The 15,188-nt window shown below is 40.4% G+C and overlaps 3 protein-coding genes and 2 long non-coding RNA genes across 6 annotated transcripts; 3 read left to right on the top strand and 2 right to left on the bottom strand.

The window, feature by feature from the left end:
* Positions 1-1,539: 1,539 nt before the first annotated feature.
* On the top strand, positions 1,540-4,866 carry LOC113574885. Its single transcript, XR_003410362.2, has 3 exons — positions 1,540-1,716; positions 2,821-3,299; positions 4,181-4,866. It is a non-coding gene; the product is annotated as an uncharacterized LOC113574885 (long non-coding RNA).
* A 4,274-nt stretch (positions 4,867-9,140) lies between these two features.
* On the top strand, positions 9,141-10,455 carry zgc:163057 (uncharacterized protein LOC563335 homolog). Its single transcript, XM_027006036.2, has 3 exons — positions 9,141-9,408; positions 9,816-10,026; positions 10,174-10,455. Exons 1-3 carry the CDS (start codon positions 9,317-9,319, stop codon positions 10,300-10,302), a joined length of 432 nt encoding a protein of 143 aa, XP_026861837.1. The 5' UTR covers positions 9,141-9,316; the 3' UTR covers positions 10,303-10,455.
* Positions 10,456-10,927: 472 nt separating this feature from the next.
* Positions 10,928-12,112, bottom strand: LOC113574849 (hemoglobin subunit beta-2-like). 2 transcript variants are annotated; one of them, XM_027006034.2, is made up of 3 exons: positions 11,577-12,112; positions 11,237-11,451; positions 10,928-11,104 (listed from the first exon to the last, which is right to left on the bottom strand). In XM_027006034.2, the coding sequence occupies exons 1-3, from the start codon at positions 11,605-11,607 to the stop codon at positions 10,976-10,978; spliced, it is 375 nt and encodes a 124-aa protein (XP_026861835.2). In that variant the 5' UTR covers positions 11,608-12,112; the 3' UTR covers positions 10,928-10,975. The 2 variants fall into 2 exon arrangements, with proteins under 2 accessions (XP_026861835.2, XP_026861834.2); XM_027006033.2 differs by having other exon boundaries at positions 11,237-11,459; positions 11,577-12,110.
* Positions 12,113-13,014: 902 nt separating this feature from the next.
* Positions 13,015-13,493, bottom strand: LOC113574852. The gene is made up of 2 exons (XR_003410356.2): positions 13,406-13,493; positions 13,015-13,157 (listed from the first exon to the last, which is right to left on the bottom strand). It is a non-coding gene; the product is annotated as an uncharacterized LOC113574852 (long non-coding RNA).
* On the top strand, positions 13,153-14,774 carry hbae5 (hemoglobin, alpha embryonic 5). Its single transcript, XM_035533527.1, is given in 6 exon segments — positions 13,153-13,283; positions 13,285-13,342; positions 13,402-13,578; positions 13,581-13,591; positions 13,701-13,764; positions 13,767-14,774. Coding segments are annotated over 6 exon segments (456 nt in total). The 5' UTR covers positions 13,153-13,196; the 3' UTR covers positions 13,826-14,774.
* The last annotated feature ends 414 nt before the right edge of the window (positions 14,775-15,188 follow it).

Here is a 15,188-nt window from a genome sequence, read left to right as displayed (position 1 = left end):
CAGTACATCTCCACGGATGGAAAGCATTATGACCTGACCTGAAATTCAACCCCGTCCTGTTGCTTAAAAACTCATGGTTCTCCAATTCACCATGTGTCATTCAGAGGTCTGCTCTTAGATACTGACGAAGGATATGTTAAATATCAAATATAACATTTATATCTTGATTCGTAATTTAGCCTAGTCAATAGTGATACACAAACTAAACAGTATTCTAGATCAGTATTCTAGATCAGTATTCTAGATCATTGGTATCTTGGACTCTACTGTACTGGCTAGGATGTATTCTATGAGTAAATGACAAAGCACTTTTGTAAGTTGCTCTGGATAAGAGCATCGGCTAAATGCCATAAATGTAAATGTAAAAACTTACTGTGTTTCCTCATTACAGCTGATTAATGACATCAGCCTCTAGTACTACTCAACATGCGCTTGTTACAGGAAGTTTTTTTTCTCCTTCAAACAATACATTTGAATCTGGGAAGGAATTCAGGAACAGTATGCGTAATGCAGGAGGGCTGAGGGAACAGAACCACCCAAACATTTCATTTCCGATAAGACAAAGTCCATTTTAATTATCTGTGACATGCTAGATTACAAAGATGTTACCATTTTTAAATAACTGAAAAGATACAAGACAAATTGCAAAAATAGGAAATACTTTTTTTTTTTTTTTTGCATAACTAAATCTGGTGCATGCACAAACAATACAGTAAATCGCTAAAAATATCCTCATTAACAAACTGAGTCATAAAGCAGCTATGAGTTAGCTGGTCCCTGCGTGCTAACTGTACTGCTGCGGGTACAGTGGGACATGATCAGGGCTGGCTGGCTCGTTCCCCTGGGACAGATTCAATTAACGAGGAAAAGGAAACGATTAACTGCCAGTGGAGTGAGTGCATCTAAAGCACCCCTTAAACTCTGTTAATCAGTAACAGTGAAGGACCCTCAGGCCCCCAGGACGGAGCCCTGTAAAGTCCACTTTCCCATAATTAACAGAAAGCTACCTAAGCAATACAGCTTGTTTGGATCTGCTTCGTATGAAATACAAAAGTCAGACAAATGGGGATCTTTATTTTAATGGAATGAAAATAATAAAGACAAGTGATGGTTTAAAAAATTAAGTTATTTCACCTCTCACAGAGAGAGAGGGAGAAAAAAAAACCTCAGCTCTGTCATGATGAGAGTCTCTGAGGGTTTCAGACCTTTCAGACCTTCAGAGTCTCCCTCACCTCCTCTTGACAAACCCTAACACCAGCGAGACAGTAGATGCTGAAGCGTGCTGTTCTGAAAGCACAGACCGTCACACAGTGCCAGGGAGAAGACTTCTTCATATGAGTATCTCCCAATGCCCTGGTGATAGTTATGCCCCTGCTTGACAAAGACATCTCAATACAAATTCAAACACGCTAATGGGACAGCAATCATGTTTCAAACCTTGAGCCTGCATGTATGCTACATCTAGTGGTTTGCATGACAGTTAAGCTGCCAGCAAATTTGAATAATAATGTACATTTTCTAATGACAAACAGTGCTCTTCAGCTTGAAGGCTAATTCCGCCATGTGCTCCCGTCTGCTGCAGAGAGCATGCCTTCCAGAGGACCCTCGGGAGATGGAATGCATGGAATCCAGAGGGTGAAGGATTGCTTCAGGCAGACTGTAGCTATTCTAGCAGAGCCTCAAGGCGGTACAGAGATGAGAAGCTCCTAGCCTGCTGTGAGTAGAGGAAACGTTTATCAGGGTCCCACAGTGGCCCATAAACCTAGAACAGGCAGGATGGCAGAATGAAGGTTCCCCAACGCGCTATCCCTGCTCATGATATGCTGCACTGAAACATCACAAGACACGCAAATCCACATTACCCACTGAACCACAGCTTACAGTTCAACGGCAATACGGAAGCAGCTGCCACGTCTCTTATGAGGCTCAAAGGGAAATGCTTTTATGGACATGCTCAAATGGTCAGCCATGTTCCACTATAAAACCAACTGATGGAACTTATTGAAATAAAACTGCTTGGAACATATATTTTTAAATACAAAAATATTTTTTTTCTTGCAAAAATCCATGGCCATGCAAACATAAATGGAACGTAATTCATACATGACAAAAGGACTGATAGCGACAGAGCACTCAGGGGAGTGGCTGGGCCCCTTGCATGGTTTTGCAGGGAAATAACTCCGATTTTACAAGATGCTGATGGTTAGGGGTGCAAGCTTAAATAAAGAAGACATAACCTCTGGCCTTGATCGTTGAACCCCCTCCCTGACCTCCTGACCTCTGGACAGAATGAGTGATGGTGGACCAGGGTATGGAGGGTCTTTCATCACCAAAGGAACATGGGGAGGTTGGGTTAGCCACCAGAACCTCACAGAGGTCCAACCAAAACACAAATGAGATTGTTAAGAAAACCTGGTGATTATGAATACAAATGTATTTTTATAGTCTGACTTAGAACACTGTACTGCAGTCTGCGAGGACAAAACCACATGTTGATTTATTACCAAGTAACTAAAAGGTTAAAAAAAAACATCCTGATGAATACTGATGAATCCATGTCCATATCACAAGTACATCATAACTTTTCCAACATGTGGCATTGATGTAGTGTCTAATAACATTGCTGTCTCATACCTAAAAAAAAAAAAAAAAAAAAAAAAAGATATTACAAGACATTTGCTTTGTATCACGATAGTTTTTTCAATAGATGTTGGCAAATCACTTAGTAATGGCTGGACTTATTACATTTCCTTAGGCCATCTGTGTGCCCTTGATCTGATTGGTGGGCGCACCTGACATGTCTGCTATTTCCCATGATAGGTTCCAGCAGCAGACCTCCACACTGACATGTGAGCAGCGTCTGCACGTGAGAAAGGATCCAAAAGACACGGACAGTCTGTCATCCTGTGCGCAGTGGCGCCCGTGCTTAGGGGAGTGCACTTCAGCAGTGCCGACTGCTCGGAAGCCTGCCCTGGCAACCTCTCTGTGACTGGCCCTTTTATCTTCATCACGGTCTCAGCCACACCCACGTGGCCCCGTGAGAGAGGTCCCAGCTGTTCCCACTGGTCCCCTGTCAGACTTCAAAAGGCTCTTGTGGAATTTCAAATACACCAAGGAGGTCCTGGTTCTCATTACACTTAGGTGATCAGATATACAGCCTTACATGGATCAGCCAGAGGGCTTGACTCATCTCCATCGTCTTGCTGAAGTGCAGAGCCTGGCACTAGTGTTGTCTTGTTCATACAGACGTGGACGGAGAGAGACAGCTCAGAGAACCACTGTGATAAAGTCTACAGAAAGTAAGATTTAAGATGTGTAAGTGTGAGATCTCAACATATTAGCTGAACCAGTGCAGAGCTGTGTGTTTCATTAGCTTCTTGTGTCTTGAATGCAGTGGTTTTCCCCCGAACCTTGTGCTGTTCAGCCTTCGTTTAAGGGTCAGGGAAGCTGTGGTAATGCATGGTGGAAGAGTTACCACTACCTGTGTAACTAGTGCCTCTTTTGTTAAGTTGTGTGTGGTAGTGTGGGCTTCAGACCTAGTGATATATCTTTGTCAGGATGCTTTTGTGAGATAGACATTCTGGAACTTGCCAGGATGATCAACAGGCCTATTACTTTTTTGGCAAATTTGAGAAGGTTTACTGAAAATTACTATCATCCTGTAAAATTTGAACAAATGTCCAGTACATTTTGTACAAACTGAAAGTTTCAATTTCACATTGAAATGTCCATTTTCTTTTCAAACCTCTTTTATATCACAGCCACATGATGAATGTTGAACTAACATGAGACATAAGTCCTCACTCACATTTTCTGTATGCCATAACCAAAGAATGTAGGATTTGCCTATCGATGTAAACTGCTCAAAAAGATGATGATACATGGCACCAATTTACATAACCTTGCAGATAGCTTAACACTCTCTGCAGATAAACAGGGAGCGCAGGACTGCAGAGAGAACTCTGGAGGCCAGTGCAGAGCAGCAGCTGGTTTAGACAGTCTCCCCCAGATCCCTCCTGGACACAGTCTCTGTCTCTCTCTCTCTCTCTCTCTCTCTCTCTCTCTCTATCTCTCTCTCTCTCTCGCTCTCTCTCGCTCTCTCTCTCTCTCTCTCTGCCTGTATGGTGTCTTCCCGTTGGCTGACTCCTGACTGCCGGTTTTCGCTCTCTGGCGTCTCAAGACCTCTCCAAAGCCCATTGGTCCCCAGCAGAGTTCCGGAGAAGGAGACAGTGCTGGCATGGCTTCAGAGGAACACCACGCTGATGTGGCCCGCTCCTCCTGATGACCTGAGCACGCTGCGCCAGTGGAAGCCTCGTCAGGCCCCAGCGAGCCCAGGGCACATCCAACGGTCGCGGTTTCCAACAGTTGCAAAGTGAATGAAACGGGTTTTCAGCACCCACTGGCTGTGTCGAATCAAATATGAAGCTGGAAGGGAACACGGCCAGAGCTTTACTGACAGGCAGAGTGCAGAGCAAGAGGAAGCGCAGTAGAACAGTCCCCCAGGTCGGGAAGTACCGCTGTTATTATTATTACCCAAACAGCAGAGTAGCCCATATATCTGCAGGAGACTGTCCAGTGACATACAGGACAGGGGAATTTTGCTGCTTTGTAATATTTATTGTTCAGCTCATCCATCAACATGTTGGATAGTGAAGACATGGAAGATATATATGGAGTTGTATATAATCTGATTCATTAGACAAAATTCAACAGTGCATCATCCATATGTTAATTTGGATATAAATTTCCTCTTCGGATATAATAAAGGAAACTGAACTGAATATAACTGTATAGGCATGGGTTACTAAAATTACCAAACTATAAAACAAGGACCCCTAATGAAAACCAGGTCCCCATGACGATATCAGAACATTATAAGGCTACAAGTTCCTTTTAGTTCTGCATTGCACTGTCAGCCTAGTGCCTCCTGTGTTCAGAATAAGGCCCATTAGGGCACTGATGCAGGAAAAGGCCTCGAGCTCCAGTGAAAGCTCCCGGTGAAGGTTGCGCTCCCTGTGCCTTTGAGTCCTGTACTGTTCTTAAGTACGTGCAGGAAATGCACAAGTCCCTTTCCCCTTTGTGAAGCCCGATTACAATGCATAGACGAAGGACATGGGCTTTTACTACAGAGTGTGCAGCTCTCCAGCACAGATTGCAGACAGGAAGCTGTGCTAAAAATTGCCTGGAATCACATCCTTACACTGGTTCTAATGCCACCACACTAGGCCTGCATTTAAACACAGCAGGAGGACACAGAGGTTTTGAGCTGGAATTGGCTTCCGTTCACATAAAAAGAAACTGAGTGAGGTTACTGTAACTGCTGCTATGTGTGTGTAGAACACCCCCGCCCCCCATTTACCTCAGAAGCAGCGGGAAAAAAACAAGACAGCAAAGAAGAATATTTGCTTCTTGCTTTGTGTCTGCTGTTGATTGTTACTCTCCTCAGATGTTATCCGCACTGAGTAATGGCCATGCGATGATACCTCAAAATGTTTGTGTTTATGCAAAATCAAATTTTCTTCTGATGAAAATGGTCTACATGAGCCACCAAATGAGTTAATCAAGGAACAGGGAACTGTAGTGTGTGACTTCGTGAGATTTAGCACAAAGCTTCCTGCCTTCTCAGATACAGCAGGCTGAGCTGTGTTGTAGGGTGGTGAGCTGAAAGTGGCCACTGTCATGTGTGTCTGGTATTAAGGGGCTCACATGTAACACTTCCTCTGCGTAAAAAGGAGATCCTCTGAAGAGTTATGTTCAGAGAGTTCACTCAGAGGACGAGCGTGACTTTTCTTTCTTCTCGTTGACACGAATGTCAGTGAATACCTTCTATTGAAAGGACTTTTCAGTTTCTTTGTGTGTGTGTGTGTGTGTGTGTTTGAGTGGTGTAGGTGGATGGCTTAAGATTTTAAAGCACATATAACCACACCTATAGGAGAAAATACTGTTAAACCTTTTACTAAAACATTTCAGAATGTAGACTTCTATTTTTTTCAATAACATGGTCTATTCTTTTTACTTATCCTTTTTTACTTAAGTAAACACTCATGAAATCCAATATGCGCGCATCACATCAGATTCTATGTACAAAATTATCAAAAATTCCACATTGCAAAAATTTTCACAAACCTGCCATCCAGTATTTGGCAATAGGCCAATTGAATGCCTCTTCCTGCTCTACTGATTGTAACAGGAACTTCCAGGTGCATGTGTGGTGACTGCCCTGCAGGTATAGTGAAGTAGCTGGCCGTGCAGGAGAGAGCATGCTCGCTAGCCCACTTCCTTCCTGCAGGGGACTCACACATGCCACCTACACATGTGTAAATTACAGGGTAGATGCGAGTCTCTCTCAGGCCTCTGCAGTATGCCAACAGCTGGCTATGGACATTCAATACACTAACAAATAAACAATTTTTTTTAGAAGAACATAATTCATATTGTGTGTTGTATTATATTCCAAGTTCTCCAGAGTAATCTGTGACAATAGCACCCAGTTTGCAATCTAGTTTTTACAAGCACAAAGTCATCCTACAGACATTGCAAGAACCAACATGCCCATCCCTTTATTGGTTGGTTTTTACTTGTTCTTCTGTACTTTAACATAGGAGGACCATAGGGTTGGTCATCCATAGGGTTGCTAATCATCAAGCAATAGGATTACAGCAGAGACAAACTGCCTGATTGCATTTCCATGTCCCTGTATTGAGCATATTTCTGCTCATAGAAATGAAACAAGGACTCCTCTTTGTTAAGCAAAGAGACATGTTTGTAAATTTTGTATAATAAATATCCCCTTTAAAGTAAGAACAGACCTTGAGATACAGAGTGCAGTCTGTGTGTCTATATGTGTAATTTGACAGGTAAAAATGTAAGCAAACAATGCAAGCAAACTTGCATTGCAAGCAAATTTCTTTAATTTATTCTGTGTTTACTAATTAAGTTTTCCATTTATTTAGTTTTATACCGAATCCTATTACATGAGGGTATGTGGTTAACTGTACTACTATAAACGCAAAGGTTACCACTGCCACCTAGTGATCAAATTAATGTAATTAGTCACATGGAAAACCCATTGTTCCCTTCCACAAGCACAATTCCTTCAAATAGGCTTCAAATATTGGCCTAAAATATAGATTATAATAAAACGTAAATACTATAAATACTTTACTTATGTTTACAAATTGTTAAAGGTATAAACTCCCGCATACTTACATCATATCAGGTAGAGAGCAGCTGTCAAGAGGTAAGCCTTCTCTTCACGGTCTCATATATATATATATATACATTTTTCTCCAATAAACACTTGGTGGAGTTTTGTCTCTTGTGTTTTAAGAGTTTTTCCAGCTGTCTGAAACGTCCAGATTAACTTTATTTTCAACCTGATGGTCTTTTCAGCTTGCTTTCTAGTTCAGGACAAAAAAAAAATTGTCTTTACACTATAACAACCACAAGCAGTTAACAAATGCAACTGCAATTACAAATAAAATACATTTATTTATATTACCACAGAATAGAAAACATGCTAGAAAATATTTTGTCAGTCCAGTTAAATTATTCAGATTTATTTTCCACATGTTGAACACATTTAAAATGTGTTCTTTTAGGCACGTATAAAGTTTAGTGTTTTTGATATTTGCGTAGTTTATAGACCACCTGACAGCACTAAACATAAACCTGATGTAATGTTTTTGGTTTTTTTTTGCTTCACCTTCGTTCTTGGTCGAACATCCAAACGACTTCACCAGCAAAGGAAGAGCAACAGACTCAGCAAGCACGCGACTCCCGAGGGGATCCCAAAGCTGGTTTGCGCTAGGGGTCTCGCGCTCATTCTCTCGGGCAGCAGGCCAGACTGGTACATACTGGTACATACTGGTACATACTGGTACATATTGGTACATATTGGTAGAGGCTGCGGGACTGGGACGGACTGGCGACGCTGTTCTGCTGGTGGTGCCAAACCAACCCCCTGGACGCCAGACGTACGGCTAGGAGTGGGTGGCCTCCTTTTGCGTGTAGGTCTGACATTTCGAAATGAAAATCCATTACTGAAAAAATTTAATGGAATTAAAATTTTTCAAAAATGGGAACTCGGAAGTGATAACTCGCAGAGAACCTTTATTAGATTACGCAAACCACAGATCTTTGATGTCGACATGAGCCTTTTTGTAAACACTTCTCTCACTCACTCTTTCGCTGTTTCTTTCTGGTTTTTCAGCGTCACGAGCTAACCATCTTTTGCGCTATTGCCGTAGCAGTGAGGGTGGGGCAGAGCTGAGCTCGGGGTGATTACTACCCTCCGAGACCTCCTCTGCCCCCACCCCACAGTAATGCGCTGATAGGGGAGCAGCTGGCGATCTCCTCCCTTTCTGTGACACTGTGATAGTTCGGAACACTCCAGAACTTGCATTTTACTTTCTTTCTTAAATGTGGTATCACTGTTAAAACACCGCTTAAAAGATTTATAAAACCAAAAGACAATAGGGCAAATGCACATCTGTAGATATTCTGTACAGGATCCCATTTTTGTCTTTATCATGAAATCATGAAATGCTTACTTCTCGCCTGACTAGTACACTCAGGAACTAGAAAAAACGGGTCTTAACTCGTTTTATTAGTGCCTCTGTTGTAATCTAATTCATTGTGAATTTATCCAATCATTTTTTTTTACGATGCTATATATTTTAAGTGTGCTTAAATTATTTGCGTTGTGTATAAGAGTTAAATATTTACTATATAGTTATTAAAATTGGAGAAACGTAATATTGAGAAAAGTAGGTTTTGTGTCAATTATGTTTTGATGTACGAGTATACTAATGTATTATTTATCCCTTTAACTTTATTTCATAGCCTGGCTTTACTTCAGTTAACTCTTAATTATGTTCTTTATTTATAGCCTTTAATTCTTGCACCTCATCTTTATTTATACTCTCCTTCACGTGACTGTGTGGGAATTCTTAAGCAAACGCTATAAATTAATAGGCAGATTCCTTTTAGTGTATAACCGCACTGAATAGCCTTAACAATGACGCATAAAAAGGAATCGATGACGCAAAATTATTTCTGTCCATTAACAAGTTGATTAGGGTTACCACTGTCACGTGACGAAACCCCATTTCCCTGACACTCGAAAGCATACCGGAAAGAGCGGAGAATCTTGTTTGCATATCTTATTTTCTATGTAGTGTGTGGTCTCTACATTAAAATAGCTATTATACTTTTTTATTTTATTTTGAGGCGCTGTCAAAATGGTTAATAACACTTTTTTGAATCGCTCAGTTTAAACGCAAATTATATCGTCACAGGATCGCCACAGTTTATAATGCTTTCAAATCGCGAGAAAGAACTACTTATAGAGCTATGGGACAAACTGGCACTAGTGGCAGAAGATATTGGGTCTGAAGCTCTATTAAGGTATGCCTGCTATGCGCAAAGCCCACCGGTTTTTACAACTTCAGAGACAAATATGTTTACACATGCCACATTACATTAAATATCTGGTCACAGTGAAACGTTCTAAATTACAAAACACCTTAAGATCAATTTAGTTAAAAGGGTAGTATGTGCTGCTTCATTTTGCTTGAAATAGCCACATCGATTAATAAAACATGCAGTAACTTGCTTCTGACAAATGTTAACTGTCTGCTCACGTCTTTGCTGGCATTGTTCAGTTGTTTTAGGGTTGAAGATTAAAACGTCTGTTAGCAAACATGGTAACGGGTATGCGCGTTCCTGCGTCATCACGCAAGCGTGGAAGAGAGTGTGTTTACGGTCACGCTTTTCTTTCTGACAACTTGTGTCTGTCGTTTACTGGTTCACAGAATGTTTACGGCGTTTCCTAAAACAAAGACGTACTTCGAGCACCTAGACCTCAGTCCACGATCAGAACATTTACGATCCCATGGGAAGAAGATCGTTTTGGCCTTAGCAGAGGGCACAAGGGACATAAGCACACCACTTTTTACCGAGAATTTGGGCTACCTCGGTAGATTTCATGCCTACCAACTGAGAATTCATCCAACCAACTTCAAGGTTAATTTTACGGTTCCCTTAATCTCATGAAAAAGACGGGGATTATTTATATATTGGTTGCCTTAATGAATATTTAGTTATTTCATTTTAGAAGTGGCATGTGAGACAATGAAGCAAACGAAATAACTTTGCTGAATCGTTCCGCAGATTCTGAATCACTGTATGCTGGTGACAATAGCTTGCTATATGGGTGAAGATTTCGGCCCTGCTGTACACGCGGCAACGGACAAGTATCTTTCGGCATTTTCCGCATTGCTTGCGGAGAAATTCAGATAAGGAACTTTCACGAGTCAGACGTAATTAACAGGAGTAACTTTCACAAAACAGCAGTTCAGTCTCTATCTTGGTCTATCTCTAAGAAAACCTAGGGAAAACTCTGGATGTGTTGTAAATAGGATGATATGTTTGTAATAAATGCGTTTAAATATGTTTTTTCCTTTGCTTTATACAGTTATAACATCGTTACATGTTGATGACATCATTAATACCTTTAATGACGTCCAAAAAGCAGGAGGATTGTTAGCCTTATAGTTTACACTTCGAGAGACTTAATGCCTGACGAATTGTACAATAAATATTTAGGTTTTTTTCAGAGGGCGTGGGATCAGGTTCTTCGACATTCGAAGAATTCGACTAGAATTCAAACAGATACACTGGAATGCGTGTAATTTTCGATTTAACTTGGAAGACATTACGCATCGAGGTGATTCAAGTAGGGTACGTATAATGGCATAAGCAATGCTGATTTAAGTAATGAGATAATGATGCATTTATCACTGCCCTATGCTCATTTTGTACATTGGCTACTCTGTCGCATAGACGAATCCCTGTCTTGCACAAATCACATAAAGCATATCGTCTTGTCGTATGGCATGATTAGCCTAAACACATGACATCACTGTACAAAATATCCTTTATTTAACAACGTGGTTCAGTATAAAAGAAAAGCTCAAAAATACTGTTTGCTCAAAGCGGAGACGACGACGGACAAGAACTTGTACCATGTAGCCTGCTTCTCGGGTGTGAAGGCAGAGCGCATCTTGGTCGCAATCACGATCGTGATGCAATCAGCCAGCAGCTGCAGGCAAATGTGGCTCAGTGTCAGTGAAACTGTCTAGGCAGGTATGCGTGTAGTATATCTTTAGGCAAAACATCTACAAGACATCCAAGAAATGATTTATACTTACTTATTTGGAGCTAATGCCCATACCTGGAAATTGTCGGGATCCACGTGAAGTTTCTCGGAGTGCAGTTTGCTCAGGTTAGCGTACGTGTTTTTGATGTTGTCCATGTTCTGTACGGCCATTTCCAGCCCTCGGAACACGACGACACCATGATTCGCGATCTTTGGGTTCGCCAATATCATTTCGGGGTTGTACAGGTTTCCAAAATGTGCAAAATACCGCTGGGTCCAGGGGTAAACAACTAGAATCCTCCGTGTAGGAAAATAAGAATTAATCGCATTAGTCTTTCGGTTAGGCTGATCTGGGGGTCGATTAATGTATCAGTAAGATTTCATTAATTGTGGCAGTTTGCAAATTCTAACCTACCTGCACAGGGATTTCGGTCCGACGTCTTCATAATTTAGTTTACTGAAAATCTCCTTTATGATGACGCGCTCTTCTTGTGTCCACTCGACCATGTTTGTTGTGTTTTGGGGGCATATATACAGTATATATATTTGTTCTGGCGTGAAAAACGATCAGTGTCACGTATTGTATTTATGTCACTGGCCCTGCCCGCCCACTGACAGCATGTTCTCTTGAAGGCTCGGAGAAAGAACTGGTTTATATTTATTTATTTATTTATTTTATAAAACTTGACTCCATTTTTTAAGAACTGTATTCGGAAGACATATTAAAACATAGTCTGGTGTGTTACAAACAAAATGTAATTGAGAATTGATGTGGTAATGTAGACTATATACATGTATATGATTTATGTGCAAATCCACATAAATTGATCAGATTTCAAGTTTGTTAAGATGGTATCCATCTTCAATGTATTACTTCGAGAATATGTTAATTTATTTTGGTGTTCATCTGACATTATGTGTGGCCTTATAGTATCTAGACGTAATGGTATTCAAGTGCCTTCATATTCTATCATCCATAACGAAGGGCCAGACACGAACTCCCAGAAATTCCTATTTTATTATCCACAAAGAACTCAGCGGCCACACATCGGCCAAAAACAACAGAGCGATCCTACTGCGTTTTATATCTCAACAATTATTTTGCGAAATTATTTCCTCTTTGGCCGATCTTAAATAAAATTGTCGACATTCTTCTCTCAGAGCGATTAAATAAAAGGCAGCGACTCGCCCCGATAAAAGGTTACTCTGCAGTCTCTTCTGGTTATCTCTCTAGTGCAGACCTACGCACACGCGCACAGCCGACCTCCTGTTAGCTATCTTTACTCGCACGCTCTCCACCACGTGACGCTGTAAATATTATATGTCCAGGAGGTAGAAATCACAAAAAACAAGCAAGCCATAACGGGTGTGGTTTATCTTCTTTGATAGGAGGAATTTAATGCGTGAGCCAGTTAATGAAATGTGTGATTCATGCGTCCACTAATAAATCAAAGCAGTCAAGTTGGCCTAATCAAATCCCATAATTATAAACCTAAAAATAAGTTCTTACTACACCGAATTTTGATCAGGTTATTTAAATTCGACATATTTCTCGTATAAAACATCGTATAAAACAGATGCTTTACGGCTTTTAGTCTGTGTTCGATGCATGGACAGTTGCCATCAATGCTAATATTTTATCATTAATAATCAAGCTCTTGTCAAATCATGTAAATCTGTGATGGAGTCTTGAGCATTATTCTGATATGAATTATTATTCATATCAGAGCCTTCGTTAACTAATAACATTTCGTATTTCTTCCCCGTACCTCTTTCAAAGAGTGTATTTGTATTTTTAAACACAGGTATTTAAAGCATATTGTTGAAAGTATTTTTAATTCACGAAAACGAAATATTTGGCATGTATTTATTTGATCATTTTACATTTCATAAAAGAAAAGAAAAGTAAAGAAATGAAGGCAGGGTAAATAATCTGTACAACGTCAAAGCTCAGGCGTTCTCCCGGTGCGTAACTGGCGTGCTATCTTGGCTATGCCTGTTCAAAAACAAACACACAAACAGAGAAACAGCGGGCATGTCATGCATCGGTCGGACACATAAATGCAAAATGAGTCTGTCTGCCAAGGACAAGGAGACCGTGAAGGCCATTTGGGCAAAAATCTGCCCCGAAGGCTGATGACGTCGGCTGCGAGGCATTGTCTAGGTAAACAATTTTGATCGGCACATTTATTCACTGATGTCTTTCTTATTATTACATGTCACTATATGCACAGTGCAAGCTACCTTAACGCCTTCAAGTCGCTTTGCAGAATGTTTGTGGCCCACCCACAGACCAGGTTCCGCACCAGTCAGGAAACACGGAAAGAAAATCATGACCGCGCTTGGGGACGCTGTAGCCAAAATCGATGACCTCTTCGGTGGCCTGCCCGCCCTCAGCGAACTGCATGCCTTTCAGCTGCCAATTTCAAGGTATATATGACTCTCTTAACAATCGAGTTCAAAATCTTCTAAAGTATTTTGACATTGAACTATGGAGTGAATATTTTTTAAAGTAAAATTCAAAATCCAATCCATTCAGATCCTGAACCACAACATCCTTTTGGTGCTGGCACAATATTTCCCAGATGATTTCACTGCCGAATTTCTCCCGAGGAGAAATTCCTAGCCAGTGTGGCCCTGACCATGCGTAACAAATATCGTTAAGATTTTCACATGTTGCTATGGCGTCCTGGGCACATAGTCCTGCACCGCCATGTATCAAAAATAAATTTGATCTGGAAAATTGATAGGCTCTGTCGTTTTTAAGTTGTCGATTAGTCACATATAGGTAATTTATTTATAACCGTTTCGACAGTTTGTTTAGAAATGTAAGCCTCTTGCCAGACATTGACACAGAATGACCTCATAATTATAACCTTATTCCATTTCCTGACAATACTTGACATGGAACAATACTTAATGACAACACTTATTTATGCTAAAAACAGAATCGATAAGGCGCCATAAACCATCTTGTCACCTCTAGTTCCCCCAAGTGGGACGGTACAGCATACAATGCTATAGTACTACTAATATATTATTTCTAAAGGACAACTTTTCTTTGGAATACTAATCCATTGCATTGTGTTTTAGTAGTGTTTGACTGAATTATTATTGTTATGGACCATTACACTGCGGGTCAGCACAGAGTTTGTTTAAATTTGACATACTATTTTGTATTGAATCCTATTAGTGGTCCATTAAACTCTTTTAGGACAATATAAACTCGACTTTTTAAAAACATTGAATTCCTAAGCATACATTTGTGAGAACGATATGTCCCCCCAAATACTGTGAGGGGCTGGGTTTGTCCTGCCCTATTACATGTGCATCGTTAGGCCTGATTTAAGCAGGTTATAGCCTGAATCACAATAAAACACAATTTGACTCTGAAAGATGTACATAGACGATCTTTTGACACTGCTGACTATCGCTCTGCACTATTTTACTAACATCTCAACCAGTTCGTGGCACACTATGTGCGAGACAGAGGGTGTCTGGGCCAGAGAACGTTCCTTTGTAACTTCAATATAAACTTAAAGAAAATACGTAGGCAAGGCAAGTTTATTTGTTTAGCGCAATTTAAAGTGCTTTACATCCGATATAGATTAATTATAAATCTTAGTATATACCGAGATCTATCATCTCGGTAAGATCTTTGCCAAAAAATAACAATAATACGTTATACAAATACCATTTATTAAAATTAAGTTAAAATTGAGTAATTCATTTAAGTTAATTTAATTAAATAAAATGAAACAGTATTAAATTAAACATATAGAGATGCAGATTTACCGACTAATTTGATGTGACTGCTAAAACTGATATCAGAGTCTGTTATGCCAAGGTTACGAGCTCTCTATGTAGATTTTAGTGTTTTTGAGTCCAAAAAGGGAGCTCGTCTGCGCCTCTCATTGCTACTGCCAAATATAATCAACTTTGATTATATATATAATTAACTTTGTTCCTCTGCAGAAAGTTTGGGCCCATCCAGTTTGTGATGTGCTCACTTACAAAGAGAGCCGCA

The sequence above is a fragment of the Electrophorus electricus genome, chromosome 14, assembly GCF_013358815.1.
Source record: "Electrophorus electricus isolate fEleEle1 chromosome 14, fEleEle1.pri, whole genome shotgun sequence".
Taxonomy (NCBI): domain Eukaryota; kingdom Metazoa; phylum Chordata; class Actinopteri; order Gymnotiformes; family Gymnotidae; genus Electrophorus; species Electrophorus electricus.
This window is presented reverse-complemented; position numbering and strand designations above follow the sequence as displayed.